The following is a 22,193-nucleotide window of genomic DNA, read 5'->3' on the forward strand; positions in this document are numbered from 1 at the left end:
CCTGCCTCGACCATGAACCCTCACACACCCACCATACCGTTGTTTCCGCCTTCGACACGTCCATCGACGACTCAGGGAACCGTGAGCGCGCTCAGAGCTCGATGCTCGATCCACGCCCACTGTTGTCCTCTGCTAGGAAGTAGCCCGTTGTCGCGGTGATGTTAGAGGTGGTGCCAAGACAGAGCGCGAACGTGATGTCGGTGTTGCGGCACGTGAAGTCAACGTTGTCGGTGTCGGTGTAGCCGGTGGCGCTGTCTTGTCGGGGAACGCGCGCAGCCATCGCCGTTGGTGGGGAACACATCACCTGAGTAGGCGTCGACGGACGAACAGCAGAGGGAGTGACAGAAGCAGCACCCGGCTTGGGCTAGACTAAGGAGGCGTGTTTGCTATCATAAAGCTCATGGGCACGTTTCGTCCTGGGTCATGTTCTATTTTGTTCTACTTTCGGGAACCTCGGAGTTCCTGACGTGCGAACAAATGCTGTGAGATTCTGGATGAGCGCTTAAGCATCGCTTGCTTCCCCTTCAAGTTCATCCCTCATCATCTCTTGCCAACGCTGCTCGGGTAAGTCTCACATTCTGTATCGATGCGGTGGTCAAACTCACTTCCATCAAGCAAGCGTTATCCCTCAGCGATGATCGATACAGTCCAGCACGAGGCATGGAAGAACCTCGGAGAGCAGTGCATCCACTCCGCAATGTTCGATCCCGCAGAGCCAAAGCTATTCCAGTGTTTTCCGGGCACTCGCGTGCATCTCCTAAACACGCTGCGGGACACCTTTCTGAGGGAGAGCGGCAAGATCATCTGGCTCTCGGGCGAAGCTGGCTCAGGTAAATCCTCCATAGCGCATACACTCGCACAGGAGTTCCATGACGCCGGCGCGCTCGCTGCTACCTTTTCGTTCTCCCGTACCGATTCCAAGCGCGGCAATACCGCCTATTTCATCCCCACCATCGCTTATCAGCTTGGTCTCCTTCACCCGCTCGCTAGAGAGGTTATCACCAAGGCCATCACCGACGATACACAGCTGCTCAACCCCGAGAAATCGCGGCATCATCAGTTCACCCATCTTGTGCTCAAACCTATCGAGGTACTGAAGACTATCTGGATGGAGTCGGGTAAGACAATGGTCATGCTCTTTGATGGGTTAGATCAGTGCGACCCCGGCCATCACAGTCACCATCTTGCCCAGCTTGTCCACCTTTTTTTCGGAGCCCTTCAGAAGGACAGCACCGGTGGCTTCCACGTCGTCTTCATCAGCCGCCCGTATAAGCACATCCGAGACATCATTGCTGGACCTCCTCTTGTTGCACTTCTCCACTTCAAAACGGAAGACTTCGATGCTAGAAGCGATATTGAGCACTTTCTTCTGGCATCCGTCAATGATATTGATCGCGAGTACGGAGGTCGGTGCCACGAAGACCTAGAAACCCAACTTCAACCGTTTTTGCGCAAGATTTCAAGGCAATTTGTTGGTGCAGCAACGGTAGTGAATATGATGCAGGGGATGAGCTGCTCGGAACTCTATAGTTTTCTGACCGATATTCTGTACGACCCCGAGTCAAGCAGGGTATCCGACCTATACGAGGATGCCATTCGCTCGTCGGAGAATCCTTCTGATGGATTGGCCGCTCTCTCCCTCGTTCTTTCTTTACGAGAGCCATTATCAGCTGGCGACATTTCCCATCTCGTGCTATATGACGTGCTTCCTATCCTCAATTCCATGGCGGCCGTCGTGTCTGCGCCGTCCACCAATGAACCTGTGACAATCCATTACACATCACTCCGCAGATATTTACTAGGCACTAACAATCAGTACTACAAACTCTCTTCCACTCGCCTTGCCACCGCCTGTCTTGAACGCATGGGGCGATCGCTTACCAGAGATATTTGTCGCCTTGGCGAAACCTTGATCCCACATACAGAAATCGAAAACTTCTCCGAGAGGCAAGCTAGAGCTATGTCTCGCGCGACCGCTTACGCAGTTACTCACTGGACCGATCATTTATACGAATCCTTACCCGACCCCAGGCTTTACGACGCTCTCCTAGCATTTTCCAGCGAACAGCTCCTTCACTGGATTGAGGCTGCTTCCGTTATCGATGTATTGGATACGTGTATCACATCTCTTCAGCAAACAGTCGAAGTAATGAAAGTAAGCGTTATGAAGATACAATGCATGAGGAAATCCTCACTCATCTAACTACCTTTCTGAAATAGACATGGACGTCATGGTCTGAGCGAGGATTGGTCATTGATCTATTATCTGACGCATACCGACTTATGAGCAAATTTTTCGAGCCAATTCATCAATCGTGTCTCCACGTCTATCATACTGCTCTACCACGATGTTCGCATGAAACACAGCTTTGGAAGCTCTACGCAAAAGAAATCGGTCTCGTAAATGCCAATGTCCGAGAAGAACTGGAAGGCGAGCGTACTGTATGTGTATGTATCAAATCTGTCTGCTTCATGGCCATCACCAAATAAAGCGAATTGTTATTAAAGATATCCGCGGGAGTGATATCCTCAGCAACGCATCTAACCTCGACAATAGTAGAGGCTGTCCCAGATCTAACCGTTCATCCTCGACACTCCGGTAGCATCCAACCCGTTGTCACTCCAGCACGCGGTGACGAATTTTTGCATGCTGGTTGTTCGGCATCGTCTATCCCCAGCCCGCGGAAGCGGAAGTAGGATGCAGACAAGGGAGCCCGTGTCTGCGCACAAGAGGAAGATACAGAGAAAGACGTATACAAAAAATCGAATGCTGTGCCTTCAGACTCGGAAGGGGGCGGTATAGCCGACGAAACCTACGACAACGAGAAAGCACAAGACCAGCTGAAGACTCCATTCAAGCGAAGGAGCGGCCACCATCTGCCCGTTTAGACTCGTTCACCCCCTTCCCTGTGATCCGCTTCCTTCGCCTCCGGTCCTTCATCGCATTGAGGTAGTGCTACGTTACCTTATGCTTTGTCCATTCGATCGGGAGGACATTACGCTGGAGATCGGAGGCTTCTGGTAAGCTTAGGTGCCGCTTGCTCTTGATGGACCACCGACGTTCACGTACGGAGTGTCGCAGGAGGTTATATCCTAGTGATCAAGTTGTAGAACCTCATACAGAGCGTACATATAATACATTGTCGAGCATGCATATGTGTGTTTGGCAATGCAGCTCTAATTGACTATTTCTATACAGACCGCAATATCATACCGTCAATATCGTAAGCTCCGTCATTGTCATAGTCTCCATCACTATTGAACCTCAGCTGCGTCTGTAGCCTTTTCAGACTGACTTTGTTAATAATACCAACCGTGCGAACCACGCTTTCCCACAGGTTCGCATTTTCGCCCGTTTCCGCCGAGTCTGACTGGATTTGCCAGGCATGGATGGTGCGATCATCTCGCCCTATTTCATGGAGAGGAAACATGTCGGCGAGAAACCCAGCCACCTCTCGGACGTTCTTGCCGATCCGCGAATCCAACAAGTCTAGAGTGAAGGGTCTGTAAATGCTGAACTGCCCGAGATTGTTCACCTCGACGTCCCGTGGGCATACGGTGGCGCCGTCGACTGCTATTGCCAAGTACACGAGTCTAGGCAGCCTCTGCAACATTTCCCGTAAGCCATGAAGGCTGATCTTCGACCGGATCCGCCAGCCACACTCCTGGTTGATGGCCAGGGACGCAAGGTTCGGCCAAGCGTCTGCCAACTGGAGTAGTGTGCTGTCTTTCATGAGGACCTTTCTACCAGATTTAATGTTGACGAATGCTAGGTTATGGAAAGGTAGGATGTAGCGAAACGAGTCGGGGTTGACGAAGGAGAGAGATGAAGTCGCATTTTCCGCGACTGTGAGATCGGTCAGGGCGTCTCTATCAAAGGTATTAAGAATCGAATCAAACAAGTGCACCATGGCATCGCCTTCTCCTGAATCAAGTTTTGCCACTGCGGTGAACTTTTTGGGTGACAGACGCCGTTGTTGGAGGGAATTCACCAGTTTAGCAATAGATGATAGCACACTGGAGTCGCTGACGAAAGTGAACGAGTGAATACCGGAGAAAACCTGATCGTTGGGTGTGCCCCATATATTTCGGGGGTATGGGGGAAAATCGGGGACTTCCACGCTGAGACTGCGAAGGGAAGCGAGGGACGAAAGGTGTCGTAATCCTGTGAAACTCAGAGTGTGGCATTGTACATCTTCGAGGGCGGTCCAAGAGCATATAGCGTCGGAAAATGCCCCTGCTGCTTTGTCAGAAATATCTTGGCTGGCGAACCGTACGACTTTGACGTTGGGACATACTGCGCCCAAGATAGAGACTAGGCTGAGGACATGAGGCGTCATTGCCCCACCGACGAAGTCGAGGTTAAGGTCGACTATAGAGGGTACGAGTAGCTGTCTCATGAACATGCAACGCTCGACGATGGCCGAAGTTTCCGGGGACTCGACCCAGTGTAGACTCCGCAGTTTAGGAAATGCGTTTAAAGTGAAAGGGATGCAAAGCGCAAGATAGAGTTTGGGCGGAATGCATTCAGCGCCTGCAGAATTTGCGCATAGATTGACAACACGTGCCGCGTACTTGAAGAAAATCTTCCAATCTCCACACTTAATCCGCCTCCTTAGTTCGAATTTCTGTTCAACACGGAGTGGTGTTTAGTTTTCTGCATTCGAAGCGGATCACTGGCACAAGCGACTTACAGCGGTGCCGCGGGAGTATCGGGAGGTGGATGGATAATAGGTGATGAGGTCGTTGGGCAGGCATCGCAACAGAGGGAACAAGCTGCTGAGGTCTGACCACAATACGTCCAGCGCCGGCTCGGAGACGGAACGACACACTCTAGCCATGACTGCAAGGTCTCTGTGCGGGCTGGCTGCGTCATCTCCGCTCAGGTCTGGTTCGCGGACAAACGAAAGGACGTTGGTGATAATTTCGTCGATATGAAGAGGATTCGGATGCATACTGTCACGGGTCTCTGGGTACAGAACGCTGGCAAGGAAGTGACCAGAAAGTTGCTTGAACCTAGCGAGTTCGAAGGGTGAGGTTTTCTGGGGAACGAGAAGGAGGATGGTCTCGCAGTCACCTCCGACGCGCCGATTCAAGGTTATAAGATAAGGAGCAAGGGTGAAAGCTCCGGGCCTACTGCACAGTAATGGCTTTCCTGTTGCTTTTATAGGCGTTCTGGGACTCACTGACCAAGGACTGTAATCCATCTTCGGATGACTTCTTACTTTGATTCATCTCCAGCGGACGAAAGGGCAACAAGCGGAATCTGTTTCCGGTCCAGCGTGTGGGCTTGATGGGCGATATCGTACGAGGTCGTTTGGAGGCCATCATCATGATCTGTTGTGAAGGAGGGAGAACATTGTCTAACCCAATCATCGGGAAAAATAAAGCATAAAGGCGGCTTACCCTGGATAAATCACGACGGGTGTTATCCAAGTGTGAGCGTTGTGAATTTGTTCATCTTGGATCGTCAAGTCAGCAAATGGATGATCACCACAGGTCGCGTCATTTTGGTGTCGCGGAGATTATCCTTTTTTATCTCTAGGCACGAGGTTCAATCTGCGGGAGGAGTTGTGATTGGACCGGACCGGCGCAGATGCTCCAGTGTTATCCTAGGGCATGCACAGCCACCCATGGGCGTCCTGCCGCACGCTTGCCCTCCTGCCCGCTCGTTTTCTCTTCGGCCCTGCTCTACGACGCTTTCCTGTTTCACTCATTACGTGTCAGACAAAGTAGAGACTGACTAGGTCAGTTTGGGCACGCGACTCGGATACGGGAAGAGACTTTTGACAGGACCGACGGCGCCTCGGGGGCTGTAGTGCTTATAGTGCCGCTGCGCCGGATTCCCAAGCCATAACTCCAGGAACAAGTTCAGTCCACCTCTTGCCCTCCAAGCACCCACCCACAACGACCGACACAGGTCCTCCCTTCCTCACCGCCCATGCCGACATCAGGCATAATGGCTCCCGAGCCCATCGCGGAGGCACCAAGCTCCTCGACCTATCATACGGAACAGAAGCTGGAATCTGATCTTGGACATCCGGATACGGGGCAGAAACTAGAACGCGGGGCACCAGAGAGCATAGTCCGTCCAGTCACCCCAGGTGCGTATCCCTCCTCATGTTTCTTTCGGAATTGTGCTCATTACACTCTCCTACCTTCCATACAGGCTCGGCAATATCAGTCAGTGTTCTTCCTCCGCTTGTTCGCCTGCAGTAGTCCCTATCTCTAGTCGCGTCCACTGACGCATATACCCACTTAGGAATACCAAAACTCCTACTTCGACGACCCCAATCTCGACCCCGCCCAGTTCCAAGAAATCGAATACGACGACGAATCTCCATACCCCGAAGTGCGGTCCGCAGTGGCAAACACAGACGACCCCTCGATACCCGTCACGACCATTCGGACGTGGACGATAGGCCTCGCCTGGGCGATCCTCATGCCAGGCGTGAACCAGTTCTTCTTCTTCCGCTACCCGTCCGTGCCCATCACCGGCATCGTCGCCCAGCTGCTCTCCTTCCCGCTCGGCCGCCTCTGGGCGCGCTACGTCCCCCGCTGGCGCGTCCTCGGCGTGGCGCTCAACCCCGGCCCGTTCACGATTAAGGAGCATGTGTTGATAACGGTGCGTGGCGTGGTCGCGTGCTCCCCGCTCCCCCCTTCTCCCTTTCCCCTTCTCGTTGGTGGTTCCGTATCACTTATCGGCTCCCTCTTCTTCGTTTCTCGCGCCTCTCTCCACGCGCTCGCTCTGCCCTCCGGACCTTTCCCTGCGTGCGCTTGCATGTGCACCGTTACCCCCGCGTTTCGCCGCTCCGGCTTTGGGGCTCGGGCTCGGCTCGGACAGATTATGGCCACGGTCGGCGCCCAGTCCGCATATGCCGTACGTGCTTACGAAAATCTTGTGTTCGTTCTCACCGATACCCCGCACGGCTAATTATAGACCGATATCATCGCTGTGCAGCGCGTCACCTACAAGCAAAGCTACAACTTCAGCTGTACGTCCCTTTCCTATCTCGCGAGAGGCGGGCTGCCTTATCCCAGCCTTGTGGCGACGATTAACATTTGACTGATGCACACCTGTTTACTTCGGGCCTCAGATCAATGGTTTCTTGTGCTCTCGACCCAGCTCATCGGCTTCTCAGCGGGTGGCATCGCCCGCCGCTTCCTTGTCACGCCGCCGAGCATGATCTGGCCCGCAACGCTCGTTCAGTGTGCGCTCTTCAACACGCTGCACTCGCAGCATTACTCCGGCATGGGCCAGCACAGCGGGCCCAGCCGCGAGCGATATTTCTTATTCGTGTTCCTGGGGTCGTTCTTCTGGTGTACGTGCTTCCCCACTCCCTGTTACCTCTGTTGGGAGATAGGCTGACTTTTGCGTTTTGGAACTGTCTCCCCCGACTTGTTGATTGATGGGATAAAGACTTCTTTCCGGGGTATTTATGTGCGTATCGCGATAGCTTACCCGACGGCGTGCACTTGCTGACCGACAAACCTATCGTCCGTCTTCTATTCTTCGCTGCATGCAGTCCAAGCACTATCTTGGTTCTCATGGGTAACCTGGATATGGCCGGATGACACCGGTACGTTCCCTTCCCTGCCCTTCCCTTTCTCGCCCTCCCCTTGTCTCCTCCCCGGACATTCCCGTGCTCCGCAGCCACCTCTCGAACCGTCTGCTTCTTCTCACTGACGCCCTCCTCACATGCGGTGCGGCGTTCTGCCTTGCGTAACACGAACACACGCGGAATATAGCAATCGCGCAGCTCTTTGGGTACGTTATCATCGCGTCGCGTGCGCGCTTTTTCTCTCCTTATCTCGGCGCTGACCGGGTCCAACGATTAATTGTGTTCTGTCGTTCGTCCGCCGGCATGACGTGATGTACCTCGTATGCGGTCATTTAGCTATTTCCACGGCATGGTGTGTCTCCCTTTTCTGGATCGAGCTGATGGATGGTGCTGGTGCTGGTGCTTACGTGGTGTGGGTGTTGCAGGGCATGTCGGTGATCACGTTTGATTGGAGTCAGGTATCGTGCGTTTGTTTTTCCTAGGTTATTGTCTTTGGAGAGATGGCTAATGAGGATTTTTGTTTTAGTTACATAGGGTCGCCGCTTGCAACGCCATGTGTGTTCTCGTTTTTCTTCTTCTTGGGTCTGTTGGTGTGCGGAAGCTGACTGCTTCTCCTTTATAGGGTGGGCGAGCGCCAACGTTTTTGCGGGATTTGTGTTTTTCTATTGTACGTGGTAGTTTTTTTCCCCATTTCGAGTTGGCGTGGCTCATAATGAGTTGTATACAGGGATAGTCACCCCGGCCCTCTACGTACGTCTGCCTGCGTTCTCCTGCTCATGGTTTGATATGTTGAACCAAGGCGACTTAGTTCACGAACACGTGGTACTCGCTCTACATGCCGTCAGTTGCTGTACTTGCGCGTGTTGGCGTGAGAGCTGACCGGGATTGGGATGTGTTTCACAGGATATCGTCGAGGACGTCGTACGACAACGAGATGAAGCAGTACAACGTCTCGCGGATACTCACGCCGGAGTCGACGCTTGATCTGGAGGCGTACATGTCGTACAGCCCGTTGTTTCTGTCAACGACGTTTGCGCTGTCGTACGGGTGAGTCGAACCGAATATCTCGCTTTCGAAGGAAAGGAACTCATCAAGTTGAGTCAAGATTGTCGTTCGCAGCTATCACCTGTAAGCCATCTCTCAGCCAAGCCGTATGACGCTGGCTCATGCATGCACGCCCGATAGCGACGCTTGTCCATGCGTTTATATACTTCCGCAAGCAAGTGTGGCGACAGGCACGACGGTCGCTCCGGGAGCAGGCGGACGTGCACGCGCGCCTGATGAACATGTACCCACAAGGTTCGTTTCTTCCGTTGGTCGACTTGTTTAAGCAAAGACAGGCTGATATTGTGGGCGCTAGTCCCCGAGTGGTGGTACTTCCTCCTCTTTGGGATCACGTTCGCGCTTGGGTGTATCAGCATCGAGTTGTGGCCGACGCAGATGCCCGTGTGGGCGTTCGTTGTTGCGTTGTGTGTCGGTGCGTGCTATGGGATCGTATATTCATGATGGAAAGCTAAATGGGGTGGACGTAGCGTTCACGTATTTGGTGCCGTGCGGGATGATCCAGGCGATTACGAATCAGCAGGTTGGGCTCAAGTGCGTGTTCCGGTTTGGATGTGCAGGGAAAGTGGGGATGCTGACTGGCCAATGATGCAGCGTCGTCACGGAGCTTATCATAGGGTGAGTGTTCTATTCTATACAATGGGTTTGCTTTGCTCACGTCGAGCTTAGGTACGCGCTCCCCGGCAAGCCAATAGCCATGATGATGTTCAAGACATGGGGATACATCGTGCGTTCTTCTCTCTTACATAACTTCTATAGTCTCTGACTAGCATCGCGTAGTCAATGACGCAAGCACTAACGTTCACGGCCGATTTCAAGCTCGGGCACTATATGAAGATCCCGCCACGGAGCATGTTCTGGTGCCAGATCGTCGCCGCGGTTGTCGCCGGCACGACGCAGCTGGCGGTGCTGGAGTGGATGTTTACGCATGTACCGTATGTCTCCTCTGTTTTTCTTCGTGCTTCGTGCTACAAGTACTCATCTGGCGACTGGTCGGATAGTGATATGTGCCAGACGACACAGAAAGACGGGTCAGTCGGCTTACCTTTGTCCGTCATTGCGTTAATAGGCTAATGACGATGGGATGTTTGCTTACAGCTTCATCTGTCCGGACACGGAGGTGTTCTCGTCTGCGTCTATCATTTGGGGCGTCATTGGTCCGGAGAGGCAGTTCTCGGCTGGACAAATATACCAGTGAGCTTCGATTCGTTTATATTCTGACAACCTTGATTGTCTGACGACGATCGTAGTCGTAAGCATATGCGCCAACTGTCGATACAACGCAATATTTAACTCTGCGACGTAGCTCTCCTCTTTTTTTTCCTCGTCGGCGCCGTCGCGCCCGTTATACCCTGGATAATCGTCAGGAAATACCCGAATAGCTTCATGCGATATATCAAGTGAGTGATGAATTATTCGCTGAACGTCGGAATAGCTCACTGATTTTCATGTGACTGTAGCTTGTAAGGCATTCTGTGGCATCTTGTATAAGAAGAAATGTTGACTTTCGGCCGGTTTCATAGCCCTCTGCTCTTCAGCGGGACGTATTTGATACCCCCAGCAACGGCACTGAACTATGTTCCATGGGCGTGAGTAGCTCTTTAACTTGTTATGCTCTAGGAGACAGGCACTGACGGGTATATGTGCGTAGCATCGTCGGATTTGTCTTCCAATATATACTCCGAAGGTGCATATATATTATTTGTAGTGAAAGTGTACTCGGATTGACTGACATCTATCAGACGACATTTCTCGTGGTGGACAAAGTACAACTGTGAGTTATACTTCGTTCCTTGTTGCCTGACTTGGACACGAACGCATGCTGAACATGGCAATGCAGATGTCACATCCGCCGCGCTTGACTCGGGCCTTGCTGTATCTGTGCTTGTAATATTCTTCTGGTGAGTTTAGGTCTCTACTGTGCCTTCGACAAATGCTGACTCCTGGTACCAAGCTTGCAATACCCACGGAATGGAACTGTACGTCATCTTTCATTCCGTCAAGAAGCATAATAGATGTTAATTGTATCCCAACAGATCGGAGCTAACTCAATAGGTCAATGGTGGGGAAACACGGTAAGCGTCGCTCGTACCTACGTCCCCATTACTTGGTCTCTAAATGCGCTCCACCTTCTAGGTCTTCGCAATGGGCGCTGACTACGGGCCTGCTGGAGGCGGAACGCCCGTCCGACCACTGGAGCCTGGTCAGACGTTCGGGTGAGTACACGCCTCACCTTACACCTTACTTCGCCGTCACTAACTGGCGGCGCAGACCGTCTCCGGGGACGTGGTAGCGTTCGTAGATTTGTACTAGACCCGCGATCGATCTAGAGGGCTGTGATATAAGGACCTATATTATCCACGTATATACACCATATGTTGTACCAGTATTCGTACTATGGACGGAGCGATGGGATGGATGGACGTGCGGACGAGGAGATCTATCACTACTTACTGTATTGCTTGCTTTCTTTTTTTCAAGTTGAGACATTATCCCAGTACCGGCATTTTTTGGATCCATGCAAGGGTGTTCGGACATGCATGTGTGTGATTGCAAAGGCGAGTGCAAATGCTATAGACAAAACGATGTGATATGCTGTAGAAACGGTGCATTAACCAAGACGGGATGTATGGGGATGCCAGGTTGTCCAGTCGTGCGTATCATACGTAAACAGAGAGGGCGAGGCGGGGACCGTGAAAAGGTCAGTAGTGGTGGTATGGTGTAGTGTATCGGTATGTGTCGTAAAATCACTTAACCAAAGAAGATCGTTTCGACGGAAAGGATTCGGACTATCGTCCCGCCTCTCGATCCGTCTCTACTCCGTCTTCTCCTTGCCGACAGTCGTAAACGCCCCGGGGACGTCACCGAGCCGGTTGCCGACCTTGACCTTCTGCCCCGCCTGGATGGCGAACTCGAACGACTTGGGCGCCTCGAAGACGAGCACGATCGTGCTGCCCAGGCAGAAGCCGCCCATCTCCTCCGCCGGAGCGAGCGGTTGACCGTTGAGGAGCGGCGAGGCGGCGGAGTAGACGGCTTCGGTGTACGTGCCCGGGGGAGGGGGACGGCCGCGTTCGTTCGTGCGGAGGGCCTGTGCATGCAAAAGTACATGAATAAGTGGGTGTTTTGGATGGATGAAAGGGGGTGGATGAGACGCACCTTGTCGAAGTTGATCTTGATGCTACCGACGTTGGTCGCGCCGACGGGGACCATACCGAAGAAGCCGTATCGCCAGCGGCCGAGGAGCGCGACGCGCTCGTTCAGGACGAAAAGGTTCTGCAGACGCTTGGCCATGTACGGAGAGACCGAGAACAGTTCGCCTATTGGCAGAGTCAGATCCTGGCGAACGACTTCAGAGTTCGGAGAAACGCACCGACAAAGTGTCTCCGCTTCTCAACCACCCACGCCGTCGGACTGTGGAACCGGTGGTAGTCGCCAGGCGCGAGATAGATGACCGTGAAGAACAGCGAGTTGCCCTCGCGCACGCTCGTGCCCGACGTGCTCCGCTTGCGCTCGAGCGCAGGCCGCATACCCATCTCGCGCGCGACCGACGCGTCGTGCGCTAGCGTGTCCTGCAGCTGGCCCTCCTGCTCCACCGACGCGTCAAACGACTCTCCGTGCTTCCTTGGCACCGCCGGCCGGTCCGTATCCGAGTCTTGGGCGTGCTTGAACGGTGACGGGGCGGTAGTCGAGGTGGGTGTGTTGGTACCGGAGGTGGAAGACTGGGACGTGCCGAGGAGCTGGTCGAGGGAGTACTCGATGCCGTTGACGTTGGCGAACTCCTGATGTGCGACGGCAGAGAGCTCGTCGTTCGGGAACTCGACGACGGTGGAAGAAGGGGACTGCGGGGACTGCGGGTCGGCGTGCTCGACACCCAGGAGGGCGTCTAGGGAGTAGGTGATGCCCTTGACTTGCTCGACACGCAGGTTCTCGATTGTGCCAAAGTGAAGAATCGTTCCGTCCGCTGGGCTTACCTGTGTAGATATTGGAACGTCAGCGAAAGAGAAACGGGAGATTCAAAGTAGGCGACGCACGATGACAGCATTGTCCACTGGCCGAGCGCCTGCCTTGAGCTTCCGGTAGAAGAAATCGCCAAGACTGCGGTACCGTGTGAGGTCCTCTATCTCTATCTCTTCGAGGTTGCAACCAAATGCGAAAGCGTAGAGCCGGAAACCATATGGACGAAACCAGACGGGGAGTTCCAACGAGTTGAGGTATCCCCATAGCCGAGACATGTTCCGCAACGGCAGAGCGCCAATGACGTGTACCTAATACCCCAGTGAGCGACCTGCAAGCAGCTGGATGAGGACACGGCGTACCTGCCAAGGGCCCTTGAGCTTAATGACTTCATTGCCGTCCTCATCAACCATGACCTCCTTCTCCGCGCGCGCAGCCTTCTTCCGGTACTGAATAGCGACTAGCAAAAGCGCACCAACAGCGATTGGGAGAGGGTACCATTTCGTAGGGGTGTCCGTCCAAGCAGTGACTAGCTTCCCTGTGTGGTTCTGGTCAGCAAACAAGTGGTGCGCGCCGGTGGCCTCCACGTACTATACAAGGGAAGCTTTGCGTCCGGCAAGGGCGGGTTTGTCTCTGGCGGTATCCCATTCCTTACGGAGAACGAGCGTCTGAAACTACCCCTCTTGATCGACCGTACTGTGCCAGATAGACTGATCCTGTGCTTGACAAAGACACGCGACAGAAGGGATGAGGACGAGTTGGCCGCTTTGGATGTGGTAGAGTAAAGAACGCGATGGGCGGCGAGGAAAGGGCGCTTGCCCTTGTTGATAGTGTTGTAAAACATCTAGGACGTGCGCTGACCAGGAAAACAGCCAGGCGAGGTGCACGCGCTAGAAGTTGGTGGACAAGGTCGAGCCGCAGCGTAGCGAAACACGGCCAATGCGACCAGGTCCATCCTCGGCTGCAGTAGCGGCGTCTTTATACGCCAAAACCTTTAGAATCTAACAAGCGCAAACAAAGTCTTTGCAACAGCAGCGGGCATGCATGGCTTATCTCTGTCAACTTCAATCACCTTCGTCTTGATACCCAGTGCACCCCCTTTCCATCGATCAAACACGTTTCAAGAGGCCCCCATCTACTAGTTCACAGCATGCATCCAGCTCTAGAAATCGAGGAGATCATCTTACTCATTTTCTGGCATGTCCACCACGCGGATTGCTTCCAATCAATAAAACCCTACTCTCCGAGTCTAGCAAACCTGGCCCGAACGTGCCGCATCTTCTCAGACCCAGCCTTGGATGTGCTATGGTCTAGATTAGATGGATTGAGACCCTTGCTAAAATGCCTTCCCGGCGACCTCATCGGTTCATCCGAAGGACCTGGGTATATGTACGGCTCAGGGCCCAGCAGAGTAAGTCGTTGCATATCCATTGTCACATCCACAAACCTTCAAACGTTCAATTCTTGTACATGTGCTTATCACATGCTCGTAGACTTATACGCTAAAACGGCGCTTCCGGCTAAGCGACTAGCAGGTGTTCTACAAGTACTCGGCACGTGTCGTTAAGCTACATATCAGATTAGTACATGACGAACTTGAAGACATCACTCCGGATTTATCTTTCGCGCTCTGTTGCAGTCCCACTCCGACAATGTTCCCAAAACTCAGAAAAGCGGTACTGACAGAATCGAAGCACGTCTTCACAACCCCCAGCCCCGCCTTCACTCACGATCGCATCATGCTCATCAAACAGTTCCTTGGCCCTTCGGTTGTTCACCTGAGTTTGGATGTAGGAAATGTGTCCCTGGAAGGAACCTCCCTGCGCTTATTCACCGTTCTGGGCATGTGCTCTCAGCTAAAAGTCATGCAGGGAGAAGGGTTGAATGACTCAGAAGACGTGGCATCAGCGTTCTCCGACTCTGTGTGCCTCTGGCATGACCTTGAAGAATTGACATGTGTCTCTTTGAACGACACCGCACTGAAACACCTTGCATCTCTCAAATCATTTCGACGGTTAGACATGGACCTACCCAGCTATCGCATATACTCTAATCCAATCCTTGCTGGGCTTCGGGATCCCGGTTTTCCGGCCATCCAGTCGTTCAGATTTCGCACCCTCCGAGGTACACTATCAGATATCGCCGGCCTAGTAGATTCACTTCAACCGCCACAAGGCCGCTTGTCCCTACTGAACTTCAATGCCTTAGCTTACCGTGTTTCTGAAACGTCGATTATTACTTTAGGACAATCATTGGCAAGCACTTTCGACACAAGTACTTTGGTCAATCTCTCTATCACGGAGTCAGGGAACTCTGGTCTTCTCTTCAAAATCGACGACATGCGTAGCCTCTTCCCTTTCAGATCTCTTTCCAGCATAGACATCGACACTCGGCGAGCGGTTGGCTTGGACGACGTCACGCTCCTGCAGATGACGGAAGCTTGGCCAGGTCTCAATTCCCTCGTGATCAACGAGCTGACAGGCTGGACGATACAGCCACGAGTGACTCTTCGAGGCCTTCGGGATATGTTGAAGAAGCTCCCCCAACTGAAAAAGTTGACAGTGGCCATTGATGGCGACAGCGTATTGGCGGAAGACATCAAGATGAAGAATCTGGGACACTTTAGTATCTGTAGGCCATTCACGTTGAATCTCCTGGATTCGAGGATTACGGCGTCCAGTGTCCCAGAAGCGGCGGCGTTCCTCGCCGATATCTTTCCTCACCATGGAATCGGCAATTGTAACTGCGATATCTGGTCCTGGAGTGTAGACATACACTCGCAGGAGACCCTGGAGCCTGAGAGGAGAGAGTTCGACGATGATTTTCAATGGGACCAAGTGTTTCAGACCGTTCACATTATCAATCAGGTCGGTCTGATGCGCTCGGGAAAACCACTAAGGTATGATAGTGATGGAGCATACGACAGTGGCGGCGCTTATGATAGCGACGGTAGCTCATTCTCGGACGAGTAGTCATTTTGCAGTCGCTTGAAACGCTGATAATACTTAGCATCGTAGTTATGCTTTGACAGCAGTGGTACAGTAGTGTTGTATTGGTGTCAGGTTTACCCACCCCACGGCTAGCTGTATATGTGGTGGCTTGCCCTTTTACCCTTGCTTTTACCAATCACTTATTGACGTAGGACGATTAAGAATAACTGCTATTTTATGTATCCAAAGAGTCATCAACACCGGCAAAACTAAAGCCTGTCTAGCCTCCTAGCAACCCGCTCTGCCTCTTCTCGAGACATACCACATCTCTCAACCAGCTGTCTGACTTCTTCTGCTTCTGACTCTCCACTCGGGATACAGCCCAAGATGTACATCCTCGAGAACCACTCCACTTTATCAACCTGATGCGGACGTGAAAGGGCCGCATTCACAATGCACTGTCGAACCCTCGTCGCTGATTCGGAGTACTGTTCCCCGAAGGTGTATCCGAAGCTCTTCTCTTTTCCCCGTGTCGCAGTGACACACGCGACGTCCTTGGGAAACATCCCATACCTGTCAAACGCTTCCTTGTTATGCGTCCACCACCCACTCATCGGCTCCTCGTTCTCCAAGCCCGTGATGATGATAATCGCAGGCACGCGCTGCTTGCACACGACGTCACAGAATATCCTCCAGTTATTGACATGCGCCTGCTTGATCCTCGGCGCGCGCATAACGAACGCGAGCAGGCTGATGCCGTCATCCAAGCTCGTGAGGAGGTGGTACAGCTGCACGATCGCATCTTCGCGGCTCACCGAGCCCTCGTCACCCTCATCGAGCCCGGAAGTATCAAAGAGGCGCACGCTGCGTCCGTCTAGATCGACGGAATACGATTTTGCGCCGAAGGTGACACCGATGGCGCTGCTGTTGACGGGGGCCTCGTCTCTCCCGAGGACGAGGTTGACTACGGAGCTTTTTCCTGCGCCTGTCTCGCCGAAGATAACGACGTTTACGGGCATGACTGGCCTACTAGTTAGCGTCAGTCTGAGGCGGATGTACTGGGGTGAGTACCTCGAGTGGTTGACACTTACCTATCCTGAAGGAATGACTCAACTCGTATTGACGGTCAACGGTGTGCTGATGCTCGTGAGGTATTACTCAGTCGACCAGCTAAACGCTCAGACTGTCCTTATCAACTTGCCTTGTGGATTTTACTTCTTTCTTCCCGTTCGGATGTATATCTCGTCAAATGGCGATCTAGAACCCCGCCGTTACGTGTAGTCCCTAGTCTAGGGACTGAAACTCTATCGCCACAAACACCTCATGTTTGCCGTAAGCCTCATTATCTCCCAAGGCATTTGAAAGGACATGAACGGAGGCAGTGTGTTGATTGACATGCACACAACTATTACGGTGAAAAATAGTCTCGCTCGCAGGTATTTACACGTAACTAAGCCTCCGCGCGAGGCGCCCCGCTTTGTCCTGCGACATGCCGCATCGGTCTATCAATCGCTGCACCTCAGCCGTACTCTTCTGACCAACGGGAATACACCAAAGCAACATCACGTCCGCGAACCACTCGACCTTGTCGATACAACGCGGGTTCGGCATCGCGTTATCGCGGATCAGCTTCCTGACCTTTGCCACAGACTCGTCGTACTCCTCCTGGAAGAGGTACCGGTTCCCCTTCCTCTTCCCCAAAGTCGCCGTAATGCCTGCCGCGCCGAACGGACGCATCCCGTAGCTGTAGAAATGCGCCTTGTTCCTCGGCCACCAGTCGTCCATGTCGTCCTCCTGTTCGAGTCCAGTAATGACTATAGCTGCATTTACTTGCTGCTTGCAGAAGATCTCATAAAAAAGACGCCAGTTGCGTTGCGACGCGTCCTTGATGCGCGGGCCTCGCATCACGAAGATGATGAGGCTGATACCACCCTCGAGATTCGTCATGAGCTGGTATAGCTGCACGATCGCGTCCTCGGGCGGCATCGTGCCTTCGACACCCTCGTCGAGCCCCGCAGTATTGAAGATGCGGTAGGTTTCGCCGCCAATGTCAACGGGGTACCAGTCGAACTTGAACGTGCAGCCCTGGGCTTCGTTGGAGATCTCAGCGATTGGATGTCCGGTGAGCATGTTTACGATAGAGCTCTTGCCGGCGCCGGTTTCGCCAAACAGAATGATGTTCAAGGGTTGGCTCATGTCAAACGGATCTGTGGGTATTGTCAATTACGCCTACATACCTCGAAGCGAAGAAACCGCTACCTTCAGAGCGAAAAGGGTGATGTCTGCGGTATCAAGACACGGACGCCTCGGTTTACACCGTCGAGGTGATTCACAAAAAAGGATGTTGCATCCAGTGGTACCCGTTAACAGTCGTGGCGATGTCGGATAGAAGCGGCTGTATCTCATCCCGAACAAGAACGTACAAAGCACTGCTAGAGTCAATGGGGCGAGGTTTTCAGCGCTCAAATGTATGACATTATGGGGCACGGCTGATCCATACCATCAGCGAACTTTCCAAATAGATGGGGTACTACGTACATGCGGAAGAGAAGGAGTTCCCGGGTACACCAGCTATGAGGGTGCCCCAGCGCCTAACGGAAATTACAATTGAGTTAGCCACCCGAGGGACAATAGAAGATGGGATAACAAGGTTTACACGAGGACACCAAGTCTTAGAGCTTTCCTAGTCAGGCGTCCCACTGTCATCAGTAAAGGTCACCTGCCAAGGGTTCGGGAGACCCCCTTATCTTTGACATTACAGAGTCGCAGGGTTTGGCATCTACGTGGTGAAGCACTACCCTGGTGAGGACCCCATCCTGCAATCAGCGTCAACGCAGAACGGTGTTGACTTCCCTGGACAGACTATGTCGACAGAAAGCCGTACCAGCAACGCATGGCACAGCATACAGTCAGACGTTCAGCCCAATGCCCCTTCAGCAAATTCGACGCAGTCACGTCCCAACGCATATAGCCACTCTTCAAATCGTAACAGCGGGGCCACATTTGGGGCTTCGTCAGGTCATAATCAGTACGGACAGCAAGCTCAAGGAGGTCCACCCACCTTCCCTGCCTCATCTAACGTAGCTCCCGCTCGCGCCGATGTCACCATCCAGCCTGGTCAGGACACAGTAGGCTCTGCATCCACGACTACAGCCTACCCTTCCAAACCATTGCCATCTGCACCTCACACCGCGTCTACTCCAGCACCAAATTGCCAACCCGCCTTGAACGACGCATCGTCAGGTCACAATCAGCACGGACGAGAAGTACCACCTACGTCCTTCAGCCCATCCGACAGCTCCCTCCCAACGGCACATCAACTCTCCCCTCATCGTGCCCATGATGCTACCCAGACCGATCAGGCAGCAGGGCCAACACTATCTCCCACCCTTATCGACCATCCCCTGCCGCCTACACTTCGTGCGATGGCCACTTCCGCAACAAATGCAGGCCTGCACGACCAATATTCCCTTGCAGCATCTTCTGTTGGAGGCAAGCTTCCATCAGCGAACATAATCATCTTCGGCGAATCAGGCGTTGGCAAGAGCTCACTAGTCAACATGCTCTCTAGCGACGATAACGCGCCTGCAGCAGTCTCTAACCAGGCGCTTGGATGCACCTTCAAGACGGAGCCATACAAAGTCACCATCGACGAGCGCGAGTACGTGCTCTGGGATACCGCGGGGCTCAATGAGGGCTCCAAGGGCTCAGTGACAGCGGACGAGGCGTGCGAGAAGTTGGTTGAACTCCTGAAGCAGCTCCAGGGCGGAGTACATCTGCTCGTGTATGTTGTGCGTGGGAGCCGGTTCCGGAGCATCGTCAAGATCAACTACGATATCTTCCAACGCGTCGTCTTCCACGGGCAGGTCCCTATCGTGCTCGTCGCGACGGGTCTAGAAAATGAGGATCGGATGGAGGATTGGTGGGATGATAACAGGGAAGACTTGGCTGCCAACGGGCTGGTGTTTGACGGGCACGCATGCGTTACTACAACAAAGGGTAAGAAAGCGACGTCGGGGGAGCACCTCTTCGAAGAAGAGTACGCGCAGTCAAAGGATATGGTAAGGTCGTTGGTCAGGGAGAAAAGTCTTGGATACGCACCGGCGCTGAGGGAGGAGGACTGGAAGAACGTTAGCACGGATTACACTCGCAGCCGGATGGGAGATGGAGGGAGTCTCATGAGTATGCTGGAAAGCAGAGGAAGTGCGGGGAAGAGGCAGCATCGGCCGGGACTCTTGGCGCGAGCTGGGGCCAAGGCCGGAGCGCTGTACGTAAAAGGAGCAGGTAGTTGGTAAATTCTAGAATCGACGCAGCCAGTTCCTTTGATTTGTGTAACAGCAAGGGGTCGATGGAGTGCAAGTCCTCGTAAACGATTCTAGGACGAGGAAAGCAGGGGAAGGCGAGTGATTTGTCGCGTTGCTTGGGTTTGGTTTGGGTGACAATATCAGTGTTCCGCTCCAATTGGGTGAGCCACGTGGGACTGTTGATCGCGCCAGGATGCATCCTGCTGCGTCCCTCTTCAAGCAACCTTCATGTCAAGGTATTCGTTACACTGTCAGATGAAACTCTATTCTTCCACCTCAAACCATCGGTGAGCGGAACAAATTAGCTCAATACAAAAGCACGTTACTAGCTAAGTCGCTAACCGTGATGTGTATGAGTGCCAGTTAACTTGAAGCGGGGCTAGTAGGTGCGATATAGGAAGAATATGGTGCAGATCAAGCATCAAGTATGGGATAAATCTGAACTGCATGCTATACAATGGATGATACGACTAACTCGAAGACACTAGCCACTCAAAAAGGCCCATACGCTTGCTACCCCTGAGCTTGACCGCAAGTTGCCTCGCCTCCTCATATGACATTCCGCACCGATCTGCCAGACGTTTGATCTCAGCGGTGTCCTTCGTAGTCACCCGAAAGCATCCAAAGAGAATTATATCCGCGAACCAAGCGATCTTGTCAACGTGATGTGGCGTTGACATCGCGTAGTCTCTGATCAGCTTCTTGACTTTGAGCATCGACTCGTCGTACTCTTCTTGGAAAATGTATCGGCCTCCCTTCACCTTGCCCCGGATTGTCGTGATCCCAGCGACGCCGAACGGGTTGATATCGTAGTCGTGGAAATATTCCTTGTTCGCCGGCCACCAATCGTCCATCCTCTCCTCCTGCTCAAGGCCAGTTACGATGATTCCACCCCTGACCTTCTTCTCACAGAGAACGTCATGGAAGATACGCCAGTTGTTGCAAGTCGACTTCTTAATGCGCGGGCCACGCATCACGAAAATAATGAGGCTGATACCGTCCTCGAGCTTCGTCAGAAGCTTGTAAAGCTGCACAATCGCGTCATCGGCGGCGATCGTGCCTTGTTCCCCCTCGTCTAAGCCAGCAGTATCGTAGACACCGTATGTTTCGCCACCTATCCCAACGTTGTAGCATTCCCAGCTGAAAGTGCACCCTTTGGCTCGACTAGACGTGTCCGCTGCTTGTCGGCCTAAAAGCATATTGATAATAGAGCTTTTGCCTGAGCCAGTTTCCCCGAAGAGGACAACGTTTAGGGGACTCGTATGGACTCCAGCTACCAAAAGACCAATGTAAGCGCAAGCAAATGCCACAAAGGTGACGATGCGTTACCTTGGGAGGAGGATGGGGAGCTACTTGGATTGTCAAGATACATTCGCGACGGCTGAACGTATCTCTGGTGAGATTGAGAGTCGCTGCTTGCGTTGGTGAGGCCTATGCGATGAAAGAATGGGTAAGTGCTCTTAAGATAGCACCAGCAATAATCCACTGGCACAACGGCATCCCATGAGGCTGAGGTGGCATCAAATGAACGGCGTGTTACTACATGTGGTAGATGAGAACGCCGTTTGATTCAGTCAAATCAGGATGGGATCTGAGCGCTCTGAGTGTCAAGGCTAAAGATAGCCTTTGAACGCCTGAACATCATGCGGCTTGTCGCCGAAAACCATGAGCGTGGATCTGTGAAAATGTTACTAGTGGGGCAAAGACGAAAACGAGGTTTTCGCGAGGACTAGCGATGTGCCCGTGACACGCTGTGAGGTAGTACATCACTAAATGGGCGGACCGAATATAAGTACATGAGCAGTAGTAGAATCCGTTATAACTGACACCGTACCTTGATGATATTTCGAATCTCCAGCACGAGTGGAGCGTAAAGTCCGTTTTTAACATATGGGAAATCAGACCAAAATCAGATGGTGAAATGGTCAGATCACGGATGATATTATAATATTGATGGCTATCTTACCGCTGACGGAGCCTGCATGATAATTACATGATAAGAACGACTAGTGATTTATGCCGTATGATAAAAACTCAGACCATATAATGAGGACTCGCAATCTCGCCCATGATTCCAATGACAAGACATTTATTGTGAACATTATATAGTACATGATGTAGCATTATTCGAGGTTAAAGCGATGAACAAGGTTAATACACGAGAGCAGCAGCATGAGAGCAATGATGATACACGAGAGGAGCAGCAGTAGACGAGCGCAGGAAGTACAAGGAAAGAATTAAAGCTTATAGACCGTGAAGCGACAGTTGGAAGGGAGCAAGAAAATAAAAACATACATTTGGGCGAACACAGGCCCGGGACAAACAATCTCGGGGAATGGAGGGGACGTGAGCGAAATGAAGCAGTGATACACTGATATAAC

At 52.7% G+C, this 22,193-nt stretch overlaps 9 protein-coding genes across 9 annotated transcripts; 3 read left to right on the top strand and 6 right to left on the bottom strand.

The window, feature by feature from the left end:
• Positions 1-20: 20 nt before the first annotated feature.
• Positions 21-280, bottom strand: CONPUDRAFT_148179 (uncharacterized protein; the record flags this gene model as incomplete). Its single annotated transcript, XM_007764816.1, has 2 exons — positions 21-70; positions 121-280. 2 exons carry the CDS (start codon positions 278-280, stop codon positions 21-23), a joined length of 210 nt encoding a protein of 69 aa, XP_007763006.1.
• Positions 281-799: 519 nt separating this feature from the next.
• CONPUDRAFT_41711 (uncharacterized protein) lies at positions 800-1,162 on the top strand (the record flags this gene model as incomplete). The annotated part of the gene is made up of 1 exon (XM_007764201.1): positions 800-1,162. A coding segment is annotated over one exon (363 nt), but the record flags the coding sequence as incomplete, so codon positions are not given.
• A 2,029-nt stretch (positions 1,163-3,191) lies between these two features.
• CONPUDRAFT_68674 (uncharacterized protein) lies at positions 3,192-5,376 on the bottom strand (the record flags this gene model as incomplete). The annotated part of the gene is made up of 3 exons (XM_007764454.1): positions 3,192-4,628; positions 4,695-5,155; positions 5,187-5,376. 3 exons carry the CDS (start codon positions 5,374-5,376, stop codon positions 3,192-3,194), a joined length of 2,088 nt encoding a protein of 695 aa, XP_007762644.1.
• Positions 5,377-5,941: 565 nt separating this feature from the next.
• CONPUDRAFT_86188 (oligopeptide transporter) lies at positions 5,942-10,917 on the top strand (the record flags this gene model as incomplete). Its single annotated transcript, XM_007764817.1, has 32 exons — positions 5,942-6,085; positions 6,263-6,625; positions 6,845-6,880; positions 6,941-6,995; positions 7,098-7,322; positions 7,421-7,441; positions 7,527-7,580; positions 7,750-7,768; positions 7,899-7,914; positions 7,988-8,025; positions 8,089-8,117; positions 8,185-8,233; positions 8,466-8,609; positions 8,668-8,690; positions 8,748-8,861; positions 8,923-9,039; positions 9,095-9,158; positions 9,219-9,242; positions 9,294-9,351; positions 9,405-9,559; positions 9,626-9,655; positions 9,723-9,818; positions 9,875-9,876; positions 9,931-10,024; positions 10,148-10,213; positions 10,276-10,311; positions 10,367-10,398; positions 10,465-10,525; positions 10,579-10,603; positions 10,661-10,699; positions 10,761-10,840; positions 10,896-10,917. The coding sequence occupies 32 exons, from the start codon at positions 5,942-5,944 to the stop codon at positions 10,915-10,917; spliced, it is 2,331 nt and encodes a 776-aa protein (XP_007763007.1).
• Positions 10,918-11,154: 237 nt separating this feature from the next.
• Positions 11,155-13,510, bottom strand: CONPUDRAFT_94328 (phosphatidylserine decarboxylase). The gene is made up of 6 exons (XM_007764818.1): positions 13,170-13,510; positions 12,941-13,116; positions 12,656-12,889; positions 11,995-12,595; positions 11,781-11,941; positions 11,155-11,712 (listed from the first exon to the last, which is right to left on the bottom strand). Exons 1-6 carry the CDS (start codon positions 13,420-13,422, stop codon positions 11,440-11,442), a joined length of 1,698 nt encoding a protein of 565 aa, XP_007763008.1. The 5' UTR covers positions 13,423-13,510; the 3' UTR covers positions 11,155-11,439.
• Positions 13,511-14,230: 720 nt separating this feature from the next.
• On the top strand, positions 14,231-15,550 carry CONPUDRAFT_140795 (uncharacterized protein; the record flags this gene model as incomplete). The annotated part of the gene is made up of 1 exon (XM_007764819.1): positions 14,231-15,550. One exon carries the CDS (start codon positions 14,231-14,233, stop codon positions 15,548-15,550), a length of 1,320 nt encoding a protein of 439 aa, XP_007763009.1.
• Positions 15,551-15,719: 169 nt separating this feature from the next.
• On the bottom strand, positions 15,720-16,625 carry CONPUDRAFT_140796 (uncharacterized protein). Its single transcript, XM_007764820.1, has 3 exons — positions 16,600-16,625; positions 16,324-16,537; positions 15,720-16,170 (listed from the first exon to the last, which is right to left on the bottom strand). The coding sequence occupies exons 2-3, from the start codon at positions 16,525-16,527 to the stop codon at positions 15,778-15,780; spliced, it is 597 nt and encodes a 198-aa protein (XP_007763010.1). The 5' UTR covers positions 16,528-16,537; positions 16,600-16,625; the 3' UTR covers positions 15,720-15,777.
• A 298-nt stretch (positions 16,626-16,923) lies between these two features.
• CONPUDRAFT_94334 (uncharacterized protein) lies at positions 16,924-19,872 on the bottom strand. Its single transcript, XM_007764821.1, has 8 exons — positions 19,610-19,872; positions 19,061-19,535; positions 18,786-18,991; positions 18,570-18,731; positions 18,393-18,517; positions 18,047-18,324; positions 17,768-17,997; positions 16,924-17,715 (listed from the first exon to the last, which is right to left on the bottom strand). Exon 8 carries the CDS (start codon positions 17,702-17,704, stop codon positions 16,949-16,951), a length of 756 nt encoding a protein of 251 aa, XP_007763011.1. The 5' UTR covers positions 17,705-17,715; positions 17,768-17,997; positions 18,047-18,324; positions 18,393-18,517; positions 18,570-18,731; positions 18,786-18,991; positions 19,061-19,535; positions 19,610-19,872; the 3' UTR covers positions 16,924-16,948.
• Positions 19,873-20,282: 410 nt separating this feature from the next.
• On the bottom strand, positions 20,283-21,080 carry CONPUDRAFT_45019 (uncharacterized protein; the record flags this gene model as incomplete). Its single annotated transcript, XM_007764298.1, has 1 exon — positions 20,283-21,080. A coding segment is annotated over one exon (798 nt), but the record flags the coding sequence as incomplete, so codon positions are not given.
• Positions 21,081-22,193: the final 1,113 nt, after the last annotated feature.

The sequence above is a fragment of the Coniophora puteana genome (assembly GCF_000271625.1).
Source record: "Coniophora puteana RWD-64-598 SS2 unplaced genomic scaffold CONPUscaffold_1, whole genome shotgun sequence".
Lineage (NCBI taxonomy): Eukaryota > Fungi > Basidiomycota > Agaricomycetes > Boletales > Coniophoraceae > Coniophora > Coniophora puteana.